Source organism: Rhodamnia argentea, chromosome 7, assembly GCF_020921035.1.
Source record: "Rhodamnia argentea isolate NSW1041297 chromosome 7, ASM2092103v1, whole genome shotgun sequence".
Classification (NCBI taxonomy): Eukaryota; Viridiplantae; Streptophyta; class Magnoliopsida; order Myrtales; family Myrtaceae; genus Rhodamnia; species Rhodamnia argentea.
This window is the reverse complement of record NC_063156.1, coordinates 12252776-12273104: the sequence shown is the minus strand read 5'-3', so window position 1 is coordinate 12273104 and position 20329 is coordinate 12252776. Positions and strand designations below refer to the sequence as shown.

At 38.6% G+C, this 20329-nt stretch overlaps 1 protein-coding gene and 1 long non-coding RNA gene across 5 annotated transcripts in view; both read right to left on the bottom strand.

Moving 5' to 3' along the window:
- Positions 1-1621: 1621 nt before the first annotated feature.
- The window catches only part of LOC115741912 (ubiquitin C-terminal hydrolase 12-like), a 44584-nt gene continuing 25876 nt past the window's right edge, over positions 1622-20329 (bottom strand). Inside the window, exons 3-12 of one of the 4 annotated variants that reach the window (XM_030675936.2) lie at positions 20039-20158; positions 19293-19415; positions 18690-18770; positions 18476-18564; positions 18279-18387; positions 17936-18004; positions 17753-17854; positions 16593-16711; positions 16303-16460; positions 14362-15342 (exon numbers count right to left, since the gene is read on the bottom strand). In XM_030675936.2, the coding sequence (XP_030531796.2) occupies positions 14474-15342; positions 16303-16460; positions 16593-16711; positions 17753-17854; positions 17936-18004; positions 18279-18387; positions 18476-18564; positions 18690-18770; positions 19293-19415; positions 20039-20158 (1839 nt within the window). In that variant the 3' untranslated portion in view covers positions 14362-14473. Of the gene's footprint in view, positions 2355-14361; positions 15343-16302; positions 16461-16592; positions 16712-17752; positions 17855-17935; positions 18005-18278; positions 18388-18475; positions 18565-18689; positions 18771-19292; positions 19416-20038; positions 20159-20329 lie in introns of those variants that run through there. The other 3 variants (XM_030675935.1, XM_048281650.1, XM_048281651.1) reach the window with 3 other exon arrangements.
- Positions 6628-7277, bottom strand: LOC125315811. The gene is made up of 2 exons (XR_007199092.1): positions 7191-7277; positions 6628-7065 (listed from the first exon to the last, which is right to left on the bottom strand). It is a non-coding gene; the product is annotated as an uncharacterized LOC125315811 (long non-coding RNA).

Genomic DNA, 20329 nt, shown 5'->3' with positions numbered 1-20329 from the left:
CCGAAAGAAAAGAATCCCCATTGCACCTATTCTCCGCAATCATTGATTCAGATCAATCTCAAGTATGGTCACCCCAATATCTACCTCGATTGGTGCTCCATTGGTTCTTAAAGTTGTTATGCCAAGAAAGAGAAAGAAAAAATTGAATACTTCTTCTCTAGTTGCGAGGATATTGTTTACTACTAGTTCGAGTGAAATGGCTGGTAGTAATGATACGTGGTGAGATTGCTGCTATCGAATGGTGAGTGTGTGCTGAATGATATTGATTTGAGCTCCATTTCCCTCTTGGCACTTAGATCTTCCTCTAAAACTTCTGACATTCCTCTTTCTATTGTTCCGCTAACTATATTGATTGGATACCGCTCAGATCGCCCAGCAGAAAGTATATCGATTATCTCATAAAGACATTGAATTGCTTTTGGTTGTCCCACCCATTGATCGGATTTTATTCCCACCTTATTTTATTGTTCTTTCTTGATGGTGTTCCAGGGCGCTATACCTCGAAAAGTATGAAGCCAAGGAAGCAATCAGACACATATCAACTTCTTCATAGAAATTAATAACTTATCATTTCATGCTATGTTCTAAATTACCCTCGATGCATTTATTGAACAGTCGCCTACTAATCAACAATTACACAACTAACAAAATTTCTAGTTTACTGACAATGCCATAGAATGGCATCACCATAAATTGTTCTCATTTTGCCCAAACGGAACATTATTATTTCAAATAGAGAAATAAATAATTTCTACTTTTCATTTTTGTTCGAAACCTATTTCCAACTAAAAAATTGGTCAAGAAATAAAACAATAAATTTGTATTATCAAATGAATTTCTATTTCAAACTTGATTCATAAACAGATTTGAAAGAGAAATGGAGAAAAATAATGATTGTAATGCGCGCTCTAAGTACGATATTATTTTAAAATAACAAATTCCAATTACCTTGTTGGCAACTTGCCAAGTTGCGAATGATCTTTTGTTGTGAAACTAATCATTCTAATGTAAGTTACTAATTACACTGGTGAGTTTTTGTTTTCAGCGGCAAATTTCCACAGAATGTACATAAGTCGTATTCAACTTCTTGTTTTGAGTGGTAAACTTCTAGAAAAATTGGTAACTTATTATCTCATGTGATGTTAGTAAGTTGCTAACAATGTCAGTGATTAACCTTGACGTATCTGCCGAACAGGTTGCCTACTAACTGGCAGCTACAAAAATTTTACTAACAAGACTTCAAGTTCCCTAACAATGTTACAGAATTACCATCACCGATATTAGTTCTCGTTTTGCCCAAACAGAACATTATCCTCTGAATGAACGTGATATAAGTGAACTTGAAAGAGAGAAACAGATCCAACTTCAGGCCCAGTGAAGACGTACGCCATCATTCGCGGCTGACGATTAAGCGTACCAACGAGTCAATAGGCTTACAAACCTCTGATAAAATAACCAAAAGAAAACCACAGAGAAAGTAAAATTCGGAGCGTATAAAAGCACAGCAAATGTGGTAACTCCTTCAAAAGATTATCAGAAGGCGACAGTTTCTCAATGGCACAGGTTTTCAACAATCAAAGCACTTCATAGCAAGAGATTCCACATAAATAGTTCTATTCACAAGAGCAATCCATTTGAACAGTGTCCTCATAGCCGGCTCTGATCCAACCCATAAAGTTTCAACCGAATAGTGACTTTAGATTTGACCAAGCAGTCGTTGATCTAGACATTCTTTCCTCGGCTATTCTCTTCTTCTCCTCGGCCTCCGCTACTTTTTTCTCTTGGTCCTTGTACCCAGACTTTGCTTCTTCTGACTCGACCATCAAAATCTCCCAGTCCGAAATGAGCTTTTCTCTTCTGGACTTCACTGCCTCAAGTTTTTTGTTGAGCTCTTCCTCCTCTTCGGTCAGGCCACCCAACAACTGCTTATACAAGATGTGAGTCTCATAATTCTTCTTCATTGTCACAAACATTTGATCCTTCAGCAACTTCTGCAACTCGAATTCGACATTATCCCGCTCGAAGCTCAAAAAGTCAGATGTGAACTCATCGAAGTTGGCCCAAAAGGCCTTGACTGACTTTTGCTGGTCCTGTGATAACCCGCTTTTGGCTATGCTTAATGTTGACACTGCTTCGGCCAATCTGTCTTTTACATTTAGCTTGAAGAGATCGGAAAGGCACTCCTTCAAAGACAGCTTAGCCTTCTTTACTTGTTCCAAGGTGGGAGTCTCAGAAGTTGAAAGAGAACATTTTTTATTGCTCGCGTTCAACCTTCCTCTGGCCAGAGAACTCTCAGCAACATTAATAATTTCCTCAAGATTTGAGAAATATGTGTTGAATTCTGTTAGTGTCGCCTGAGGAATATATGCAGGAGGTTCAGCCAACAAGGTATTGTCAGCTGGGAGTTGGGGGGCCAAAATCTCAGCTACAACCATCAAAATGTTGTTCACTAAATACCCATTACGGTCATCACGGACTTCGCTCAATAGATAAACCTCGATTTATCTTCTTGAATATTCCCAACTAGATTTGAAGCGAAAGGATAAGGACTTAAAGCTGAAAACTTGGATCCATCCTAGGCTATATGGTCTACATGATAAACCTCAATTATCTTCGATCTATCCATACTAACCCAAAACTTTGTCATGCACGTCCTTTTATAATTGTATATGAATGTGCGCTCCTTTCCTTTACAGAATTCTCCAAAGAATTTCCCTTGTAAACTCTCATATTTCCTAAAAAATTTATGAAAAAAATGCATAAAGCCCTTTGCCCATCCTTTTGCCTTTCCACCACTGATTAGCTTTCACAAATATCAATTAGTATCATCGAATGCTAAGTGAATTTATAAAATGATGGTATGGCTGTTTCCTATAAGTTGACAGGTCCAACGACACACTCCTCACACCGATGAACTAGTCCGTATAAGTTGTGGCATAGTGGGAATGCTTTGAAAGATGTTTCTTAATCCTGAGGTTATTGTGTTAATCTTAATAAATTAGTTTCTGCACATACGTGGCCAAAACAAAGTCCAACATAGAGCGGGAAAGAAAGAAGAGCTCAACTGCATGCTTAAGACTAAGAAACACACCTCCAGACACCAGATTCACAAGAAAAGAAGATACAAATACTCAAGCGATAGTGGTTAACAAATAAGGGCTGGTGATACCTGGCGGTTATGCACATACTCCAAGAAAGAAGAAACATCTGGGTAACGAAATTTGCATATTCGAGCTTTTTGAAAGCAAATGATGTCTCCATCTTCAATCTGAGAAGAGAAAACAGAATTCATTCTAAGAAAATGCGCACTATGAGAATCTGAATGAGACATAATAAGCCAATTTATACCTCACTCTGAAGAAATGACATCTCCTTGTCAACATGTATGCACATGACAGAAGGCTCAGAATTTATCTCCTGGGGATAACACCAGTATGAAATGAGGGCCCTAAATTTACTTTGCCAAGTATTGTGACAGACCTTATATAGTTGAAACTAGGACGACTTTTATCTTTTACCACAAAAACTAGATTTTAAAAGTGGAGGGTAAAAGCTGCTTGTTATGATTTTTCACTAAGACAGTTCCTAAATTTATTCCCAGCAAATATTTAACCAATTTGAATGAAATTGAACTATCTAGTCTTCAAAGAAGTATGATCACGTGCAGGCCTCCTCTTTCTTCAAGGAAAGGGAAGGAACAAACCTCAAATAGTTCTAATTCTTCATTTTGATTGAAGCCTGCCATCTCCGTTAATCTTGGCAAAATTTCAATTGGTCTACCATAACGCTTCACAAAGAGCCTACCTACATATCTGGTATCATGGTGGTAATTCTCATGTAAGATGAAAAAAGGGGTGCAAAGAAAACAGGAAAATTTGATATACAGAAATGCAAACTACCGCAGTTCTCCTTTCTCAGGGCTGTAAAGTTTGAAGAATAGTAAGATATCTTCTTTAGATTTTTCGGGTGGTGAAACAGGAATCTGATCCTGCAATATCATGCACTGTCATTTAGACCATAGCAAAAGCTACAAAAATGTGGTACCTTCCAAAGCCACCTCAGAATGCATGCCAAACACAAATAATGCATGGCTAATGGCTATAAATCATTACCAGCCCAAGCTCAACTTCCAAGAACAGCTTTAATTCCCCATTGGGAGCCTTCTTCGACATCTTTATTAGCTGTCAAGGTTATCACAATCATTAGATAATCGAATATACATGAGAAGCACTAACTCAATCTACATACTCCAATTCGTCCTCATTCTTAGGAATAGCCTAAGCCGATTAAACAAAAATCAAAGATGACAGCAGTTTTCCTTACACCACCATCGCTAACGGCATAATCAATCCCATTTTCCACACATACATGGTAAAGGCCATAGAGTAATATTTGATACTCTCTCAAACTCTTGCTTTTTTGCATTTTATGAAGAAACTTTAATGTACAAAGGAAAGGAACCTCCCCAATCACATAAATCAATCCATGGAATAGGAGGATTGGATTCAGCAGTAAAATGTTATTACTGGTTGTGCTTCCTCTTGGGCTGTCAGAGGCCGAAGTGGACGGTAAGTATGGTTTTGCCTCTTTGCCCATAACCAAAAACGCTGACATTGCACAGGTACACCAAACTCTCTGGCAACTTCCTCCTGTGAGTTACCAGAAAATCAGTTACATGCATCGATCGACATATCTGACAAGATATACTACTAGATAGGATCCAAATGACACAGCAACGTTCACATGGCTGACACACTAAGCAAAAATCTTAGTTGTCTTTACTGCCGTATCTAAATCAAGATAAAGCAATGTCATCATATAACCACTACCCGTGTACCAAAATCAGCAGACACCAAGTCAGGAGTCAGGTATACTTAAAAGGTTTTTGAAGCATGGTTTATTTACCAGGATATAACAATTTGCAGCTATTCAAATATTTTTTGTGGTAAATTGAAGAGACGGAGTACAAAATTGCTATGACAAGTACGCAGACGATTAACAAAGAAAACGAGAAAGTATCACACACAGAAATTCTTTCAAGAGCAGATGACAGTCAAGGACTTCTGCATCAGTACTACTGTAGTCGGAGAAGTAAAGACAACAAAAGTGCCAAAAACAAGGCTAGATTAGAGAAATATTGTTGCTGCAACAGAATAGATGCATTCTAGGGTCTGTAGAAACCAGCAACGCATATTGAATCAGAAAAAACTAACAAGAAAGAGAGTTAAAGACCTAACTATCCTGGGGTGAAGCTCGAAATAGTCATTAGCTAAAGTCATGAAAAGTGTAAAGATACCTTGAAAAGAGTAAATGGCGTTTGCTTCTGAATGTGAAAACTTCGGACTTTGTCATGGTCCACAAGATCGAAGTATATATCTTTTCCAATCTGGTCAACAAGATCCTCTTCTCGTGCAACCTAGCAACATAATCTGTTGCTTTAGATTTAGTATTAACAAAGGCAAATGCTGCTTCTGTGTATATACCTTTATTATGGTATAAAGATGGGCTTGTGCTTTGTACTTTCTCTGTTCCTCCTCTTCTCGTTCCTTCATCAAACTCATCTAAAGACAATAAGAACATAAGTCCAATCCAATACAATAAGAACACAAGTCCAATCCAATACATTGCCAGCTTCATGGATACAAAAAGGAGAATAGGAGTAGCATTCATCAAGAAAGAATTTTACCCTTAAATGTTCTGCAATATCCGTCTCACCGAAGTGACAAATGATTCTGTCCTTGTCACCGTCACGTCATCCAAGCACGTACACGTTTGAGTATTTTGTAGATTTGAAGCGAGTGTTGATGAAACCAGGATTGGTCTGCAGCCACTGAACGAATGTAAATAAGAGACATACAAGTTCATCACAAGTCAGGCTGAAAATCAATTTGATAGTCAGTGTAATATATCACCTCCTCCTCTCCTCTGTACTTCCTTCCAAAATCCCTCTTTGTATCTTCTTTTGTCACCCGTTCATCATCATTTAACCCTGAAAGTATGAGTCTCAAAAGATGTGCTTCTACGGATTATAACAAAAGTTCCAAACTAACAGACCAATTGCCTAGACATGCAACTAAGCCTTGTGACCGTCAGAGCCCAGGAACAATATATATATCCCCAATATTAAGGGGCTTTTTCTTAACAAATACTTGAAAACAAGATTAAAAAAAGGCAATAAGTCAAAAATGGGACACATAGTAGTATAGCGCACAGACTAGAGATAAAGTTGTGGCAAGTAAAACCATCAACCTTACGACAAAGCTGAGTTCACAAATCAACAGGAAAGTGCCGCATTTTGTGTGGGTGTGTGCGAGAGTAAGTGAGAGAAGTGATGAGTTCTACTTGGTAGTCTTCGCCTAGCATGACGGGGATTCACTCCAAGATTGCGGGAACAACTAGATTGTTTGGACGAAAAATAAATCAGAGCAATGAAGATTCACCAGCGGAAAGTATATGAAGTTGTGATCACACTACAAATTAAGGAATCTGCATTTATGTCCTACATTCCATGTTTATAACATAAGTTCATGGGAAACGATGCAAGCTACAATATCCGCTCGTTGTCTCACTTTAAAACCAAATCAAGCATTTTAATGACTTATTGTGTTCAACGTTTGGAAGTGACGGATTCAAATCATAATGGATTTATGCTACTATAAGATATGCTTCGGGAAAGGCAAATGAGTATATATTTGCTACTTCTTGATCGCGAAATTATCAAATGTGGACATTAGAAACTGAAACTCTCTGTTGAATACGATTTCAAAGACTTGAACCTAAGGCCTCCATGTATGGGTCCAGTCTTGCGATTGTCCTTTACAGGCAAAAGCTAAAACAGAGTAATAGGACAAAGTCGGTGCTAATCAAGGGTCGAAGCATGCGGAACCAGCATATCTCGTCCTCTTGCTGTAACAACGCAGAGCAATCAGCGTCAAAAGCAGCAGTCAGCTTCATCCCAACCGAAACCCGATCAACCCAATCAAAAACCCTAAGAAATCGTCAGGCTGGATAGATTGGCGTAACTGAAGCTCAATTCGAAAAAAGAAGGAAAATCGCCAAACAATCCTTCAAGAAGAAGAAGAAGAAGAAGCAGCTCAAATTCTACGAAAATCGCAGAGCGAAATCGACATTCAACAGTGTCAGAACCAGCAACAGTAGAAATCAGAGAGAGCGAGAGAGGCGGTGATTACATTCCAAGACGGAGGAGTCATCATAGCCATGGATGCAGAGATGTGCGAATTCGCGATCAACCACTGGAAAAAGCAGTTAGAGAGAGAAAATGGAGAGGAGGAAGTGGAGAGAGAGAGAGAGTCAGTCGCGTAAGAACTAGCTGGTCAGCACACTGAGCGGGGCTCTGGCCAAAGAGAACACGAGAGAGTTGGCGCGAAAGTGAAGGGTAAGAGGGTAAAGTGCTAATAGACACCAAGAAAAAGGTTTTTTTTTTTTTATAAAAAAACTCTTTTAACGTTTATAATAATAAAAATCTAAAAATGGAGAAAAATCAAAGCTTAGGTTTGGGAAACGGTAGCAACAGTTGAGGCGTCACCGCCGCCTCCGTGCACTACCGAGGCTCGAGCGTCCCTCATCAAATTCAGGATAAGCTGACACTATTTCACCGCTATGTTAAACAAGATAATAGTGAGTGCGTGCGTGCGTTTCGCGATCGAATTACCGATAGGGTTTGCCACGACCTGGCCACTTGGCAAGAAGGATCGCTATAGTGGTAAGGCTCGCAGGCTCATAGGCATCCCACATATGGGCGAAAGCGGCCCTTGATCACCCTAATTAGGTAAGAGTCGCGACTCTCAACTAGATTTGTCTTGGAGCGATGCTGACCACAATCACACACTCTCTCCGTGGCCACTTTCACTCTCTATACATGGGGGAGGTGGCGGCCATGACAAGCCCAACCATCGACGAGGGTTGTAGGCCTCGACCCAAATTGATTCATTTTTTTAATACAAATCTAGCAATACATGCCCGACCCAACCCATATCCAATCTATACCTGTCATATATCCATATTTTTAAAACTCTTTCAAATTTAAGTTAATATAGGAAAACTTGTTTCTCATAAATTTCTGAAAAATCATTTTACTACAACATTTTGTATAATTTTTTATAATTTAATTTCTTTTTGAATTTCTTTTTTCTTTTCCTTTTTTTCTTCTAAGCTTGGCGAGGGTCGCTTGGCCACCCTCGCCCCTCTCATGTGGCCAACGAGGGTTAGCCAACGACCCTTGTTGGACTTTGCAATAAAAAAAGAAAATAAAACAAATAAAATTTTTTAAAAAAATAAAAAAAGACAAATTTATGATCCACTTAAGCTTATTAGATAAATCTTTTATGAATTTTTAGACCCATTTTGTCACCTCTAAATTCATGTGAGCAACAAGTTGGAAGAATATGTTGTTGTGGCACTAACATGGATGTCCATAAACTGATGTGGTGCTGACGTATTTCATGTTAATAATTCTATCCATAAATTTGATGAAATGTCCAATTTGAAGAAGAAGGTACGTAGTTTGGGGACTCAATTGCACAAACGAAAGTTAAGGGTACTTATTTGAATATTTTGCGATAGTTAAGGGGCCTCCAGTCCTTTTGTCTTTTTTTAAACTGCTAATATGATTGATTATCCTCGCGACACAAAAACATGTCATGGGTTCATTGAGAAATATATTGATTCGATACAACACATTTTATAAAACAGTATATAATTATGTTGAAACAACTTGGAAGTTGTATAATAATCAACTTACGGAGTCCTTTGCAAAAGTATCTTTCAGGTCTGGCTGAATATTAGATACAATAGGTTTGCCAAGTCAGCTAAACCATATTCCATTCATTGATAAACACATGTCCCGTGGAGACCTACATTTTAGATTTTTGGCAAATCCCTTTCTCACTCACCATCTCTCTTCCATGAACGCCTCGACCTTGTCTCTTCTCCTTTAATCTCTTCTCCCTCTATTTTCTCCAAGCTCTAGAAGAACCTAATGAGAAGTCAAGTCGTCCAAAACTGAAGCGCGCACAAAGCAAAGGGAGACGACATGGAAACAAAAAGTATGAGTGTGATACTGTGCAGGGAGGGCGCGAATCATTCTTTGAAAAAGTTGAAAAATCTCATTAAGATTTTCTAGAGCTTGGAGAATAGAGACACAAAAGAGAGTAACGGAGGAACGAGAAGTTTTTTTTTTTTTTTTTGGGGGGGTCGGTGTTTATGATTGAGAAAAAATGAGTAAGAAAGGGAAAACTTGGGCCTGAATGGACATGTGTTGATCAAGGTATTGAGTGTTATTTAGGAGTGTGCAACCGGACTGGATTTATCCGAAATCCGGATCGACCCACTCGAAAGTAGGATCGGGAATCGGTTCCTGCTCAAATCAGTCCAGGAATCGGTTCCAATTTTTGGGAACCGATTGAAACCGGTCCGATTTTCGATTCTAGGTGAAGACCCACCCGGACCGATTTTAGAACCGATTTTTAGATACTTTAAAAAAAAAAAAGAGAAACCCTAGTGTCCAATCCAACATCGCTTGCCCTTTGGTTGCCTCACGGCCCTCATCTTCTCTCGCTCTTCTGTTTCTTCTCATCTCATCGTATTATCTATTATTATATTTTGGATTATTGCTTTTGGTTGACTATAATTTTTATTGCTCATTTCATTGATACTCATATTATTTTGATAAAAAAAAGGAAAATAGGTTCTCGAGTTGATCCTGGAACCGGATCGAAAAATAGGGTAGGTTTCAAAACAGGTTTCAAGACAAATAAGATTGGTTCTCTGTTTTAAAAACTAGGAATCGATTATAACAGAGTCGGTTTCAGGATTTAGGTATGAATTTAGTCCACCCGGCTATGCTCATCTCTAGTGTTATTTTGCTAACTTGGCAAATCTATCGCACCCCAATATCTTCTCGTTGTGGAGGCTCGAGATCACAATTTGGGGTGGAGATTTTGTTGGTACGTGGCGAAATTTGAGTATGTACAAATATTGATAGGACAAGTACGGTGGCGTCCACGTGTATGAAGTCGCATCGCCATGTGCTTGACATGGACTTGAAGAAACATGTCTAATTCATGCTAAGGAAAGTAAAGTGGGAAGGAGTGAATTTTCGTAATGATGCAGCCAATTATTAGGCTCCATTCTATCTTAATATCTTAGTATTCACACACACATATACATGGACATAAGAAGGGCTAATATTTATAGACGGCACTTACTTTGATATTAAATTTTTTTGAATCGTTTAAGTGCTAATTTTTTTAAAAAACGACTATTTAAGTGCCGACTCCGATGAGGTCGCCGGAATTTCTCGTCATTGGCACTAAAATGATCGTTTTTTTCCTTCGATTTGGCATTAAAGTAATCGTTTCTTAGATTACTTAAGTGCCAATTTTTTTTATAAACGATTATTTAAGTGTCAACTCTGTTGGAATTTCTTGCCATTGGCACTAAAGTGATCTTTTGTTATTCGATTTGGCACTTAAGTGATAAAAGAAAATATTAGTATCAAAATAAGCGCCGTACATAAATATTAACACTTGAGGTCTACATATATAATGGATCCTAGCCTTTTTTGTTCTCTCTCTTTTTCTCTATGAGGATTAGAAGATAAGATATTACTCCAGTGATTTCCAAGACCAGAGACTTCTCAGCACATGTATCGCAAGTTTACGTTGAAGATATGGGAATTCTCCGAGGCCACGCATAATAGAAAGACAAAGCCAAAGTGAATAATACATATGGGAAACATCGAGGTTGGGTTGGGTCCGAGGTCAGAGATTGGTTTCTCTAATGACTTTTCGTTATTCCAGTTTTTAACAGTCTAGTATGCTCTCAAGGGCAATGGAAAATGTTGGGTGCTGAAGTGACATTGGTATTTACTTAGAAGATTGGTTTTAATCTTTGACAGTTTCCGAGGCCCAGAAGCAAAGGAGTATACGACCAAGTTGGGAAAGCAAATTGAGTCTCCAAGGACACACACTCTTATTTTTTTTTCCCGAGGCTTCTCTTTATCTATAAACGTACATACATAAGTAGCACCGACACCGACATACGATACACGAAACCGACACCGACATGCGATACACGATATGACACGCCGACACGTCACTCCTCAAAAAATAGAAAATTCCAATACATTGAGACACGTTTGTATACTAAATGTATATTTTTATATATATACAAACTATCAAGTATATATGAAAATATCCACGATAAGTTTTTTCTTTTTCTTCTTTTAGGGATTCATGATTAGTTTTTTTTTATGGCTGAGTATATTAATTTTGGAGTGGCTAAATATATGACCTAAATATATATTTGACAAACTTATATTTTGACTTCTAATTTATTGAAAATGCTTAAATGTCGGGATGCTAGACTCGCGTCTCACCGGTACGTCTGGAACACCGACCACATGTTTGTCGCATGTCAGAGAGTGTTAGAAAATGTCAGAGTGTCGGACACGACACATAGATCCCTAAAGAGTGTCGGTGCTTCTTAGATACACACAAATGTGTATATGTATATATATGTATGTATGCATGTATACTAAATGATGGTGGTCATTGTCCAATTTCTAAGGATAAATTAGTAACTAATGCATATGTAGATATATTGATACATATGCAATACGCGTTACGATAGACATCCTTTCCATTGAATTAAGAGGTTCCATAAGTGCAAATTGATAGATTTGTTAAACATTTCCTTGCCAATACTATACCTCTCAAACTCTCCTTCACACCTTCAATTGATATTCTTGCTATCATTTAACTAAAACGTTATAGTTTGATTAAGTAAGTCCTCTCTCCTTGCCTAACTTCTTCATATCTGACGTTTCCGCCTCCTTTTTCTTTTTAATGAAAGGACCAAAGCATCGTTGAACTATTGAATGACGTTTCATCTGATTTTTAATTCGACAAAAAAAATCTGATTTTTAATTTCTTTTTCTTTGCGATTGGCTCCCCAAATCATAAGGTTTTCTTCGGACGTTGGTCATGTTCGGATGTGGTCATTAATGGCGCCAATGCCAACCATTCTCTTTTTGGGCTCTATTTTTGGCTAGAAATGGATTTTTGTATTTCTATTCCCTAAGCGAATTTTTAAGCAGAGACACCCATTTGATACTAACATAAAATTTTATTCTCGGAATGAAAATTCTTTTGATAATAGTACAAAATTTCTATGATTGCTGCCCACTGGGCCTTGATCGGCTATCGATGGATCGAAGACTAGTGGACCTGGACTAGTAGCCGACGATCGGCAAATGGTGGCCGGAGACCGGCGACGGCGGCTGGTGAATGGCGAATGGGAGCCGGGAATTCAAGACCAACAATCGATGAATGACAGATGGCAAATAGTGGTTAATGGATGGTGAACAAGGGCAGACAGCAACCGACGGATGGCAACAGTCAGCTGGCATCCGATGTCCGGCTACAAGCGGCTAGGGACCGGAGATCGACAGTGGGACATTGGCGGCGGGGACGCGAGAGAGAGGAAGACCACATACGAGAGCGAAGGAGTGAACAATAAGAAAAAATTCTTATTTCTATTTAAGTTCTAGAAATATAAAGTAGAAAATTCGACCAAAAAAAAAAAAAAATCTGTTCTAAACCTATTTCTAGGCAAAAAATTTATCCCGAAAAAAAAAATAAAAATGAAATCTCTATACCAAACGGATTTCTGTTCAAACATGTTTCCCGAAATAAGAAATAGAACTGTTGTCATACGTGTAACCAACACAACAATTGGAAATACTAAAAAAAAGTCTTTTGAAGCTTTAGAAAAATGGAAATGTACAAAGAAAAAAGAAAAATCAAGCTTTAGGATTCAAGGAAGAGTAGCTATGTAGAAGGGCCTCCGTCGCCGCCCATGCACTGGTGACGCTCCGACGTCCCTCGCTAGACTTGGCCCAAGCTGATCGTAGGTATCACCTCACATTTGGGTTGAATAACAAAATAGCGATTGTGCCTGTACGTTTGTGTGTGTCGCACCTCAACTAGGTGAAAATCGCGGCCCTCGCCGGTTTTCGGCAAGGTCGATCACGACCTAGTCACTTCTCAGCAAAGACAACTCCGGGGTAACTTATTGCACCGCTAAGGTTTATTAAATAAGTAAGCTACCACCTTTAGTTGTAAGATCTTATAACTAATGGCAAATTTTTAAACAACTCGATAACTATCAAGAACTTGAAACCTACGAGTGGAATTAGCGAGCTATACATACATGCTCGCTTTTGGGGGAGCAATGGAGCAACAAATGAATGGCAAATATTAAAAATATGATAATTTAAGCTCCGTTTGCTTCGTGAAAGATAAATTATTTAGAAAATATTTTTCTAAAAAATCCCTTGAAATAATCAGTACATTCAAAATATTTTACATTGTCAACAACAATTTATGTCTAAATGTTTTTGTGGACAATGAGTATATTTTTGACTCATTTATTTTTGCAAACTATACAGGCGATCATTTTTTAGAACATATTTTTTCAAATTATCCATTTTCTGTCAAATAAACATAACTTTGTTGTTGACTTAGAATTTAGGCTATGGTAATTCCCTTCCTTGGTCAGTAAGGAAATTACACTAACGTGGTAAGTTACTAATTATCACTAACCTTGCTAAATTCAATGGTAAGGTTCTACTTCCAACGAATTCTTTTCAAAATGTTCGATATTTTATTGTGGAATTTGGTGTTGGTATATTCATCATATTGTTGGCAACTTACTATAGAAAAATGGGCATTTTACTTCATTGGAATTTACTAAGTTCCATGTCATTTTGAAATAACAAATTCCTTGCGTTGTTGGTAACTTACTAACTTGTACATGAATTTATATTGTTAAGTCACCAATTATAATGCAAGTTACTAATTACACTGGTAAGTTTCTGTTTTCAACGGTGAATATTTACAGAAAATAGGTATGTAATTTCCACTCTACTTGAAGCACATTTGTTACTCTACTTGTAACTTGCTATTTATAAACAGACCTATAGTAGCAAGATCTCAGTTCCACGGCCAAATTTTTGTGTCTGAGTGATAAATTTCTCGAAAATTGATGACTTATCATTTCATGCGACGTTCTAATCGACAGTTACGCAACTTTACCAACAAAATTTCAAGTTTACCGACAACGTTACAGAATGAAGACATACGTCGTCGTCATTCGCGGACAATTATGTGTACCGACACGGAGCGTCAATAGGCTCACAAACCTCTGATGAAATAACCAAAAGTAAACCACAGAGAATGTGAAATTTGGAACGTATGAAAGCACAGCAGATGTGGAAACTCCTTCAAAAGAATTACCAGCAGCCTGAAGGTTGCTGTTTCTCAATGGCACAGGTTTTCGCCACTCAAAGCACTTGATAGCAAGAGATATCACACAAAGAGAGTTCTATTCACATAAGCAATCCAATTGAACAGTGTCCTCATAGCCGGTTCTGATCCAAGCCCAAAAAGTTTCAACCAAATAGCAACTTCAGATTTGACCACGCAGTCCTTGATCTAGACATTCTTTCCTCGGCTATTCTCTTCTTCTCCTCGGCCTCCTCTACTTTTTTCTCTTGGTCCTCGTACCCAGACTTCGCTTCTTCCGACTCGACCATCAAAGTCTCCCAGCTCGAAATGAGCTCTCTTCTTTTGGACTTCACTTCCTCAAGTTTTTCGTTGAGCTCTTCCTCCTTTTCGGTCAGGTCACCCAACAACTGCTTATACAAGACGTGAGTCTCATGATTCTTCTTCATTGTCACAAACATCTGATCCTTCATCAATTTCTGCAACTCGAATTCGACATTGTCCCGCTCGAAGGTCAAAAAGTCGGACGTGAACTCATCGAAGTTGGCCCAAAAGGCCTTGACTGACTTTTGCCGGTCTCGTGACAACCCTCTTTTGGCCATGCTTAACGTTGACACTGCTTCAGCCAATCTGTCTTTTATGTTTAGCTTGAAGAGATCGGAAAGGCACTCCTTCAGAGACAGCCTAGCCTTCTGTACTTCTTCCAAGGTGGGAGCCTCAGAAGTTGAAAGAGCACCTTTTTGATTGCTCGCATTCGACCCTCCTCTAGCTGAAGAACTCTCAGCAACATTAATAAGTTCCTCAAGATTTGAGAAATATGTGTTGAATGCATCTGTTTTTGTCGCCTGTGGAATATTTGCAGAAGGTTCAGCCAGCCAAGTACTTTCAGCTGGGAGTTGGGGGGCTAAAAGCTCAGCTACAACCATCAAAGTGTTGTTCACCAAATACCCGTTACGGCCGTCACGGACTTCACTCAATAGGATGAAGGATGTGAAGCCCCAAAGACTCTCTCTTCCAGTGAAATTGTGTTCTGTCTCTGCATTATGTTCAAATGGGACTTCAGCAAAAAGGGGTAACAAGTTAAAGATCACTGCATCTGGTTCAATGAATGTAAAGATTACAATGTCTGGGATCAGAAACATGGGACTCCAGAACCAGAAGAATGAAGTTAAAGCTTGCTTCGAGAAAGCATTGCAACAACAAGGCCTAAACATTCTCTCTCAGATTGCTTCATCAGAAACTTGACCTGGTTTAACTGAAATGGCAAAAATCAAAATTACTAAAACCCTCCTATCTTCATTTATATAGTACCTAAAATCCTGCAACTTGTCCCACAAACAGTATCGACACGGTGAATCTTCACTCCTTCCAATAGTTCTATATTGTCCAGATGTTCACACATTCCATCTGAACTTTCGGAGTCAACTTTTCATATTGTCACCTTAGATGCTTTGAAAAGCATAAAAACGCATGTGCGAGTGGAATCGGCACAGGTTGTATACACAGAAGAAACTTAACCATATCTATAAAGTAGGCATCTCCATAAACAGATGTGCTATGACCTCTTGAGTATTTCTCTCACTTTGTTTCCCTAAAGTCATACTTAGTACAACAAGAGAAGTCAAATAGTCCTTCAGTATTCTTTCTGAAAGAGAATGGCCTTCGCTGACGTACACCACAAATACAATGGAAAACTTCACGTAAGATGAATGAGGGTATTTCACATGAATCACAATTTTGTTGGACACTAGCTTAAGCAAGATTTCTCAGGTTATGAATCAAATTTGCCATTGCACCAAATTTATGAGTTCATTAATACGAATACCATCAGCTGTGAGGACATATATGTGACTAAATTCTAACAAGACATGAAAGAGGACTTCAGTAGCAGATATGAAATAAGGTTTCCCATTCCCCCAAAATACTATTATCTCAAAATCAGATTCCAACAGCAGACAGAAAAAATGAAACATAACCAGAGTCCAAATCAACATACCCCTAATCCTAGAATTGCCATAATTGTTCTGATCAATCAGAGTCAACTTGAAACGGGCGTTTCTGCTCCACCCGGATGGTAGCCTCTCGGAATCAGCGACTTCCAAGTATATTGACAAATGCTCTGTATTGTTCCCCTTTGGGAAGATGAGTATTCGCCTGCTCACATCAACCGTACCATACAAGAGATTGGATAATTCTTAGGAAAATCAACAACTAGAGGAAACGAAGAGACAAGAACAGGCCACGATTCGATCATTGCGCTTGCCAAAAATCGATTACAACGATTACCAGGCATGGTTGCTGAGCGTGAACACTTCAGAGTAGTACTTCCTTTGAGTCAAGCTAGAGAAGTTGGTAATCTTCCATGTGTATTTCCACAAAGTGAAACTTTGCTCTTCCATCGCGTGCTTCCCCATAATCCAATCAGTTGAAACAAAAAAGACTCATCACCAGTCTTTATAATGAAGAACACACAATCTATAAAGCAAATGCGCTAAGTACAAAGAAAAGCAATATTCACGACAACTTTATCATGGCTTTTCTTATATGCTCACACAATCTATAAAGCATTCTCACATCCGCCATACTCATTTTGAGCATGTATCAGCTTTTGACTACCAACTTTATTAGAAATTTCACTTAAGCTTAAGTGCCATCCTACGGTCGCGTAAAACAAAGAACACACCACTTTCTCCGTCCCACTTGTATTTGGTGGGTAAGAACTCCATGCTTTCTCCATCCTACATTGTGACATTTAGCCTGCCGCCCTTTACTAAACTCATACTCCATAGTCCATATACTACCTTTTTGGACTGACTTAAACAAATCCTTATGTTCCAACATTTCCCACTAGAACATGAGCTTTTTGTATTCACTCCCGGTTGATTTCCAACTTTCATCTACAAACATCATCAGCGAAATGCATATGCCAAGGTTATCGTCTTGAATATCTTCGATGTATCCTTACTAACGACGTGTACTCCTTTCCTCCATAGAGTTCTCCAAAGAATTTCTCTTGTAACCTTTCATATTTCCTCCAAATTTATAAAGACAACGTATAAATCCCTTTACCCATTGTTATGCCTTTGCACCACAGATAGCCTTCGCATATATCAAATAGTATCATCTAATGCTAAGTGAATTCATGGATAATGGTATGGCTCTTTCCTATAAGTTGACGGTCCATTAACACACTCCTCATAGCAATGAACTAGTCCCTATAAGTTGTGGCACAGTGAGAATGCTTTGAAAGTTGCGTCTTAATCTTAATAAATTAGTTTCTGCACGTCATATGGCCAAAACGAAGTCCAGCAAAGAGCACAGGAAAGAAAGAGGAGTTCAACTTCATGCTGAAGACTAAGAAACACACCTTCAGACACCAGATACACAAGTAAAGAAACTCACAAATACTCAAGTGATTGTAGTAAACAAATGAGGGCTGGTGGTACCTGGCGGTTATGCACATACTCCAAGAAAGAAGGAACATCTGGGTAACGAAATCCATCTTCATTGTCCGCCTTTTGAAAGCAAATGATGTCCCCATCTCCAATCTGAGAAGAGAAATAGAGTACTCATTCTAAGAAAATGTGCAAAAAGTGAGCTTGAACGAGATGCAATAAGCCAATTTATACCTGACTCATTCGAAAGGATGTCTCCTTGTCAAGATGCTCACACATGACAGAAGGCTCGAACTTTATCTCCTGGGGATAACATCGACATGAAATGAGGGCCTTAAATTTACTTTGCCAAGGACTGTGACAGACCCTAGACAGTTGAAACTGTGACTACTTTTATCTTTTACCAGAAAATCTGGAGAGTAAAAGCTGTTTGTTATGATTTTTGCACAAACAGTGCATTAATTTAACTTCTCTGCAAATAGTGAACCAAATTGAATGAAATTGAACTATCTAGTCCTCAAGGAAGTATGTTCAAATGCAGGCTTCCTCTTTCTCCAAGGGAAGGGAAGGAACAAACCTCAAATAGTTCTATTTCTTCATCTTGATTGAAGCCCGCCATCTCCTTTAATCTTGGCAGAATTTCAATTGGTCTATGATAAATCTTCGCAAAGAGCCTACCGACATATCTGGTATCATGGTGGTAATTCTCACGTAAGATGAAGAAAAAAGGCACCAAGAAAACAGGAAAATTTTATATATGGAAATGCAAACTACCGCAGTTCTCCTTTCTCAGGGTTGTAAAGTTTGAAGAATAGCAAGATATCTTCATCAGTTTTTTCGGGTGGTGAAACAGGAACCAGATCCTGCAATATCATGCACTGTCATTTAGACCCATAGCACGAGCTACAAAACTATCGTGCCCTCCAAAGCCACCTCAGAATAGCATGCCAAACACAAATATGCATGGCCAATGACTATCAATCAATACCAGCCCAAGCACAACTTCCAAGAACAACTTTAATTGCCCTTTGTAGTAAGCCTTGTTCCGCATCTCCCTCACCTGTCCAACCTATGTCAAGGTTATCACAATCATTAGATGATCAAGTATATATGAGAAGCAACTATCATTCTACATGCTCCAGTTCATCCTCATTCTTACGATGAGCCTAAGCCGATTAAACAAAAATCAAAGATGACAGCAGTTTTCCTTACACCACCATCGCTAACAGCCTAATCAATCTGTTGTCAAGAAAGTAGAACATCTACTGAAGACTTCGAGTGCATGACATGACCTGCCTACCTAGCATCCCAATTCCCACACAAACAAGGTAAATGCAGTAATATTTCATACTCTCCGTACCTCGCGTCCATGAGGAAAAAAGATGGTAGATGGTACATACTGTAAAAGAGAGTTCAGAGAGAGCTCATAGCTTCCATTAAGGAAAGTGACCTAAAGGAATTCTACACGTATCTAGCTTTTTTTTGCATTCTATGAAGAAACATTGATGTAGTAAAAAACAAGGAACCTCCCCAATCACATGAATCGATCCATGGAACTGGACAATGGGATTCAACAGTAAAATGTTATTACTGGTTGGGCTTCCTCTTGGGGTGTCAGAGGCCGATTTGGACGGTAAGTATGGTTTTCCCTCTTTGCCCATAACCAGAAACGCTGACATTGCAAAGGTACACCAAACTCTCTGGCAACTTCCTCCTGCGAGTTACCAGAAAATCAGTTACATGGATCAATCAACATATCTGACAGTCCATGTTACTGGATAGGATCCAAATGACACAGCAATGCCCACATGGTTAACACACTATCTTAGTTGTTTTTAGTGCCGTATTTACATTAGCATAGAGCAATATCATTATTTGACTACTATCTGTGTAAACAAAATCAGAAGACACCAGGTCAGGAGTCAGGTTTGCTCAAAGGTCTTTGAAGCATGTAATGATTTTCAGCTATTCAAAGATATATTATGGTAAATTGAAGAGACGGAGGATAAAATTATAAGGAAAAGTAAGCACACAAATAACAAAGAAAACGAGAAGTATCGGACACAGAAAATCTTTCAAGAGCCGATGACAGTCAAGATGGATTCCTGAATCAGGACTGATGTAGTCGGAGAATTGAAGACAACAAAAGTGCCAAAAACAAGGCTAGATTAGAGAAGAATTGTAGCTGAAACAGAATAGATGCATTCTAGCGTTTGTAGAAACAAGCAATGTGTATTCAATCCGCAAAAACTAACGAGAAAGAGACTTAAAGACCTAATTATACTGAGGCGAAGCTCTAATTAGTCACTAGCTGAAGTCATGAAAAGTGTAAGATACCTTGAAAAGAGTAAACGGCATTTCCTTCTGAATGTGAAAACTTCGGACTTTGTCGTGGTCGACAAGATCGAAGTATATGTCTTTTCCAATCTGATCAACAAGATCCTCTTCTCGTGCAACCTAGCATAATAATCTGTTGCTTTAGATATAATATTAACAAAAGGCCAATGCTGCTTCTGAGTATATATACCTTTATTGTAGTATAACGATGGGCTTGTGCTCTGTACTTTCTCTGTTGCTGCTCTCCTTGTTCCTTCATCAAACTCATCTAAAGACAATAAGAACAAAAGT